Source organism: Nematolebias whitei, chromosome 3, assembly GCF_014905685.2.
Source record: "Nematolebias whitei isolate Nwh7 chromosome 3, NemWhi1, whole genome shotgun sequence".
Taxonomy (NCBI): Eukaryota; Metazoa; Chordata; class Actinopteri; order Cyprinodontiformes; family Rivulidae; genus Nematolebias; species Nematolebias whitei.
The window spans coordinates 20321396-20328864 of record NC_056500.1 but is presented as its reverse complement, the minus strand read 5'-3'; the positions used below and the strand labels follow the sequence as shown (position 1 = coordinate 20328864).

General features: G+C 40.2%; 1 protein-coding gene across 1 annotated transcript in view; it reads left to right on the top strand.

Moving 5' to 3' along the window:
- Positions 1-393: 393 nt before the first annotated feature.
- The window catches only part of arhgef18b (rho/rac guanine nucleotide exchange factor (GEF) 18b), a 55755-nt gene continuing 48679 nt past the window's right edge, over positions 394-7469 (top strand). Inside the window, exon 1 of the mRNA XM_037698313.1 lies at positions 394-492. Coding sequence (XP_037554241.1) covers positions 417-492 — 76 coding nt within the window. The 5' untranslated portion in view covers positions 394-416. The remainder of the gene's footprint in view (positions 493-7469) is intronic.

Below are 7469 nucleotides of genomic sequence, written 5' to 3'. Positions count from 1 at the left end.
TAGACTTGTGTTGGGGATAACACTCAGCTACTACCACACTAAATTTGAGTTTAATAAGAATGACAAGGTTGTAGCCATTTTTGTGTTTGTTAATTGAATTAGCTGTGGCGGCCATGTTGAGTTGGGCTGACTCCAACACTCAGTGAGTCGTAGATGTCCAGCAGGGTTAGAGCAGCTGCCAAAGGAAAACAGTCAAATATTCTTTCTCTAAGAGTCACTTGTTCTTGTTTGAACCCTTCACCACACCTACTCTTTATTTTTTCATTTTCCCCTGCTGTAAGTAAACCCCCAACCAGCAGCTCTGAGCTTCTCGCCTCGCCTCCCCTCCCTCCCTCCCTCCCTCCTCTTGTCGCTGGATGCCACAGCTCCCAGTTGCAAGCGAGCTCCACTTCGAGCTGGCCTCCTCCCTGCGCAGCATGGCCGACTCGCCTCTCAATCACTCCTGGCCGTCCTTCTCTAAACTCTGGATGAAGAGATGGTCCTTCAAGAGAGGTAATCTGCTTTCACGTCTTGGTCCAGAGTCAGAGGTTCTGAGCAGGTTCTGAACCAGCTTGGGGGGGGAGCAGGACAGGACACGGCCCCCCTGAGATCTCCTGATATTTTAGTCTCTGCTTCTCTTCGGCGCCCACTCACACGCAGTGCTTGCTGTTTTTTGACGTGGTTGTGGTGTGGTGGGTGACGGCTGCAGCCTGTCAGGTGGAAGTTTGTCTCAGAGTGAAGTGAGACGTTTGGACCTGTGTGTAAAATGTAAAACCTTTATGACTTTTTGAAATGGAGTCATCTTTCTGCCTCTTGGACCCCTGTTGTCTCTCTCACGAGGCATCGCTTCATCTGTGCAGCTCAGTGTTTCCCATCAAAGACCTGACAGTTTGTTGTGATGTTTGCACAGACCTGACACTGATCTGGGTTTATCTGCACGCGGCATCTGTCAGATGTGCCGTACAAGCTGCACTTTCCATTGTGTCGTGCTGGCACCAAACACTGTCGACCCAGAAATGATCACCGTCGTGCTCAGTGTGGGTTGTGCTGCGGGCCGGCAGCTCGTCTGTCTCAAACCAAAAGGTGTGACCATACATGTGAGAAACAACTCGTTAGAAAAGTCCGATTATCATATGAAGCTCAGGTTCCTCTTGTGATGAGCTGCTAAAACATGTGACCTCACTTGTTTCATATTTGGTCAGCATCCTCTTTTTTAATTTCAAAAACACCTAAAGACTGAACTGTATAACAAGGAACACAACATTCGGGTTTACTGTTAAGAGAAAAACAAAGTTTCAGCTGATAGTTCAGCTCTTTGGAAGTGGGGTTCTGTGGAAAGGCTATGAATTGATAATATCTTACCTGCTGTAGATACATTTGTGTGTTGTCTGCACAGCATCCATAATGTTTTGTAAAGGCTGCTTTAAAAGAACAACATATTTTTGGCTTAATATACAAACTAGTTGTAATGTTATAGTGAACTGTAAGCTTCTAATAAAACACTCAAAGAGTACAAGGTTCCTTCAGATATACAGATTGTTTTATAGAAAGGTGCTGATGTGTTTTTAGATGGCTCAAGATAAATTAAGTTTGCCTCTTTCCAAAACTGCATACTGTCAGTTTCAATAAATAAATAAATTGCAGTTTAAGTTGATAGCTCAGGTCTTTTGAACTGGAGTTCTGTGATGAAGTTATATGAACAGTCACTATCTTACCTGTTGTGGATACCTCAATCAACAGCCTAAGTTTATAGAAATTGGCAGAATTAAATGACAAGTAGTTTAAGACCAAAGTGGAATAACATAACCAAAGTCCTTTGAATTTTGTAGCAGAGCAAATGAGCAATATTTGTTTTTAAACTTTACATTCTCAACGTTGTCTTGCATTCTGAAGCATGCTCAATAATCCAGGTAGAAAAATCTAAAAAAGTTCAATCTGGTCCTTTGGACATTCAAAAAACAAAACAAAGCAAAACAAAAAAAATGTAGAAACGTTTCATCTTTCATCCGAAAGACTTCCTCAGTCTGAGGTGCTGAGGTGCCTCAGACTGAGGCAAACGATATCAACAGTTTTAATACTTTTGTGTTTTATCAACAGCTAAAATTGTATTAATTTGTCACATTGTTTCAAGTAGTTTTTGTTTCAAGTCAATAACATTTTATTGTTTCAAATTAAATGGAGATACGACAGATGCTGAGCAGACAGAAAATGTGAGGTTATTGTTGTAGAATTCAAACTCTGAAAAATAGAAACAATAATAACCAAATAAATGAAACTAATACAACGTAGGTAAAGCATAATGCACAAGTGTAATGAATCAATAAAGTATCAGCCTTTAAATGTTTAAGTGTGTGGATGTTTATGAAGCATTCATACTATTATGATCCATTTTTCTTCTGTACATTTTTCAGTGTGATTCTTGTCCCGCAGTTTTCAAGCTATTTCAACAAATTTATCAAAACGTTCAGCTCTTTCAGGACAATCCTGCTATGGCTTTTGGTATTGGTGCAGCTTTAGCTTTTTAAAATATTTAGCCTTTTCTGCCACTTTTTTTTCTCATAGAAAATGAATTGAGCTCATTTTACATCCTTGACATCTTTAGATGTGTTTACAACCTTTCATTGCTCCTTTCACATTTTGTTCTGTTTCTGCTTCTTTCAGCTTCCTTGTGCAATTTTAAACTTTTTTCAGCTAATTTCAACTGTTTGTTTCAGCTGTTTTGTGCTCCTTTCAGATTCTTTCTGCTAACTACAACATTTTTGTGCTTCTAACTTCTTTCTTTCTCATTTCAGCTTGTTACACTCCTTTCAGCCTATTTCTCCAAGTTTCAGCTTTTTCTACTATTTCAGCTATTATATGGTTGTATGCTAAACTTAGCCTTTTCAGCTAATTCCACATTTGTTGTGCTAATTTCAACTTTCAGCAAAATTGTGCTCTCTCTTCCTTCTGGTATTTTATGCTTCTTTCTGCTTTTTAGCTACTTTCAGCTGTTTTTTTTTTTAACTAATTTCAGCTTTTTTCAGATAATTTCAGCACATTTTGAGCTCATTTCTGCTTCTTTCAGACTAATTGAGTAAGCGTGTTTTTTCTGCGTTCTGCTAATTTAAGATTGTTCTACTTTTTCAGCTACTTTGTTAGCAATTTTTTAGCTATCTAAAAAAGTTAAATCTGGTCCTCTGGACATTCAAGAAAAAACAAAACAAAGCAAATCAACAAAAAAATGTAGAAACGTTTCGTCTCTCATCCGAGAGACTTCCTCAGTCTGAGGAGCCGCATTCAGCTCAGTCTCCCAAATAGCACCATCTCAGAGTGGATCAACCAGTTTTGCTGCTGACAACCAAAACCAGCTGATCACATGCTCAAGAAGGACCATCAGCCTAACAATGGGTCATTAGCACACTGATGGCTGTTTACTGTTCACAGAGGGCTGAGTGATACTAGCAATCACAGCATTGTAAGAGGGGGACAGTTGAACCCGGAGGCCTCCACCCCTGTTTAACGATGGACGATTTCTTTTCACAAAGATGGCCTCCTTTACTCCTCTCTCAAACCATCGTTCCTCTCTGTCCAGGAGAGGAACGATGCAGCAAAACTGGTTGATCCACTCTGAGATGGTGCTATTTGGGAGACTGAGCTGAATGCGGCTCCTCAGACTGAGGAAGTCTCTCGGATGAGAGACGAAACGTTTCTACATTTTTTTGTTGATTTGCTTTGTTTTGTTTTTTCTTGAATGTCCAGAGGACCAGATTTAACTTTTTTAGATTTTTCTACCTGGATTATTGAGCATGCATCAGGAAATTTTTTAGCTAATTTCAGCTGTTTTCAGATAAATTCAAGTTTTCGTGGTAAGTTATATTGTTTCAGCTTGTTATGCTCCTTTCAGCTTTCTTCTGCTAGTTTCAGCTTTTTATGCTAATTCAGCTAAAATTTAGCTCTTTTGTTCTAATTTTAGCTTTTTTTTGCTAATTCCACATTTTTTAGATCATTTCAGCTCTTTCTGCTTCATTTTGATAGTGTAAGCTTCTTTCTGCCTTTTCAGCTACTTCTCAGCAATTTTTTTTTTGCTCATTTCAGCTTATTTAAACCTAATTCAGCAAATGTGCTCTTTCTGCTTTATTTCTTCTGTTAATTTAGGCTTGTTCTTCAATTTCAGCTGCATTTCAGCATGTTTTTAGCTAATTTCAGCAGTTTTTTCAGCAAGCTCTTCAGCAATAAGCATTCACTCTGCAGTTTCACAGGAAATGCAATTTGTCTATTTATTTGTTAATAGTAACTAGTTTCAGTAGTAGAGGGAGGCCATCCTTGTTTTGTTCTGTCAAACTGTAAAAAGAGTCCAACATGAGCTTGATGGTGACAGTGCCAAAACAAATATGGCCCAAACACACACACCTTGAGCACACAAACACACACTGATGTTTGCTCCTCAAAAGAAATGAAAGTCCAACCATAAAAGGCCACAGCGACTCCACAGGACAGCAGCAAGCAGCTGCTGCAGAGGCTGAGTTTACACTCAGCACAAGTGGGACTGGGACACAAACCGACTCCCCATCCACTGAGGACACTGCCACCCCTGCAGCCTCAGCCGGTGATTTAATGATATAGACAACTGGATCTACCGTTGGCCCGTCTGTGTGTTTATATCTGAGCTTCTCTGGCTGTCGGGAAGAAGACAGAAGTGGTTTCTGCAGGTTTATATCATCGCTGAGTTTCTGCGTTTTTACATGGCTGCAGGACACGAGGCCTCCGAGCTTATCCACCAGCAACTTACACTGTTTTGTGGAATTTGTTGTTAATATTATTTGTCAACAAAGTTTAATCCTGATAAACCAACTTTTTTTTTTCAAGAACATATATAAAGACTTTGTATTCCTGAAGGAATGCATATCGCCCGCTGCCTTTCATGTTTGGAGTTTTAGTCTAAAATCATGTTGAGAAATGAAAAAGTTATAGGTATTTTAGTCAAACTTTAAAAGTAACTTTATGTGCATTCTCATGCTAATTATGTTAGAGCTTGAAGCATGTGCTCTAAATCACTCTCATCTAACACACCAAATTTTATCTCAGTATCTGTAAAATTCACAGAGGTATAGTCATTTTATGCTCTTAAGAAAATAAAAAATGTATCAGTTGTAGAGGACCATCCAATAATTACTTTCTGTAGGTATTATTCAAATCTGTTCAGTAATTTATGAGGTAATTTGCTAACAGACAAACGCACACAAACATGGGCAAAACCATAATTGTTTGTCTTTGCCTTGTACAATAATATAAATCAATGGTTCCCAACCCTGGTCCTTGAGGAACACCATCCTGCATGTTTTAGTTGTTTCCATGCTTTTATAGATTTGATTTAAATAAAGTGGTGATTAACAAGCTGTCTAACAGACATGGAGGTGGTTGGAGTGAGGATGGAGGATGTGGAGGACAGGGTGAGATGGAGGAGGATGACTCGCTATGGCAACCCTGAAGAGGGAAAAACCAAAAGAAGAAGAAGCAGAAGAAGAAGGTGATAAACAGGCTTCTGCAGAACTTGAAGTAATAGCAGGAAGTAATTATATATATATATATATTATATGTATGTATATATATATATATATATATATATATATATATATATAGAGTGTGTGTGTGTGTGTGTGTATGTATATACGTCTGTCTGTCTGTCTGTCTGTCTCTGAATCAGTTGAGTTGGAGCAGAAAAACAACTAAAACCTGCAGGATGGTGTTCCTCAAGGACCAGGGTTGGGAACCACTGATATAAATAACTGCAACATGTGCAAGTGTTATTTTCAGAATATATCTTATATATTGTTTTTCACACCCTCGTTATGTTACTTCACTTATTTTAACACTAAGTAAGTCATTTAAAGGTATCAGATATTATACAGCAGCATTGACGTTTGAGTCTGTGTGAATTTAGCTGAGGCAGCTCAGAACAACAAGAAGGTTGGGAGCTTTCTAGGGTTTCTGTGAGGTTTGCGTGTCTTAAAACATCCATGTTGTGTTTTTTAAACTTGCATGAGCTGACTTTAGGAATGAGGAGAGACTAAAGTCCTGAGGCAGATGGAGATAAAGGCAGCGGCCTCAGTGGTCATTCGGAGGTTTCACGTCAACACAAACAGCTCCACTCTGACACACACTGGCAGATAATCACTAGCAGTCCACTCCTGGTTCAGACTCATCACTTTAATAAAACTATGAGCTACATTTAGTTATTCAAAAACCTTTTGCTGACAGTCAGATGTAACTGAATATTTCCTGTAGTTACTGGAGGCTGTTAAAATGTCTACATTGTTGTCCACCCTTTCCGTCTGTCTGTCCACCCATCAGTCCATCCGTCTGCGGATGTTGCGAACATGACAACTTGAAAAATACGTGCGAGGCACCGACTTCCATTTTAATGTGTGGCTGTATCTGGGCATAACAAACATTATTTCATAAAATTGGGTTGCCAAGTAGGGGGGCACGGTGGTGCAGTTGGGAGTGCTGCCGCCTGTCAGCAAGAAGGTCGCCAGTTTAACTCCTGGCCGGGGGCCTTTCTGGGTGGAGTTTGCATGTTGTCTCCGTGCATTTGTGGATTATCTTCGTGTACTCCAGTTTCCTCCCACAGACCAAAAACATGCATGTTAGACTGAGTGGTAACTCTAAACTGTCCCTAGGTGTGAGTGAGAGAGTGAATGGTTGCTTGTCTCGTTTGTCTCTATGTGTCCCTGTGATGGACTGGAGACCTGTCCAGGGTGTCCCCCGCCTCTTGCACAGTGATAGCTGGACATGGGCGCAAGTGACCCCCGCGACCCGAAAAGGAAGAAACGGTTAAATGGATGGATTTGGAGTCAACCCAATTCAAGATGGCTGCCAGAGCCATTTAACATTAAATAATCTGAAATCGCTTGCAATTCAGTCAATTTTGCAGATGTGCTAAACATTCGTGTGGTCATAGCTGTGATGAATTCACAACACATACACCAAGTGTGAGATTTGTGGACACCACCACCAACATTTTCACCAACTGTAGTTCCTGCTGCAGACCATGAAGGAGAGCGTGGGCCTGGAAGGATTCAGTGCTGCTGAATATCACCACAACCTGATCTGTAACATTTAGGACAGTACGTGTTAAAGCTGTAACATTTACAACCCTGTTCCAAGCAGCTGGCACATTTCTGACAGTCAGATTCACTTTTTTCTAACGTGCCTCTGAAAGTCAACAAATGTCACCAGAATGGATGCATTTGGGAAGGAGAAGAAAGTTCATCACAGTCGAGAGTCTGCTCGTTCTCCAAAAGTCTTGGCGGACTGATAGCAGGCTGAAAACTGAACCAGATTTCAGTGCCTTTTACATTCCTCCTTTACAGATGCATTCAGATGTTGTACAGCAGTAGCAGTTCCATCCGTGCACCTCAGTTTGGATAGTTTATGTTTCATGCTGTCGTGCTTTACGAGTGTTTTACCTCCACGCTTTGTAGTCATGTCAACATACTGGTTTTATGACC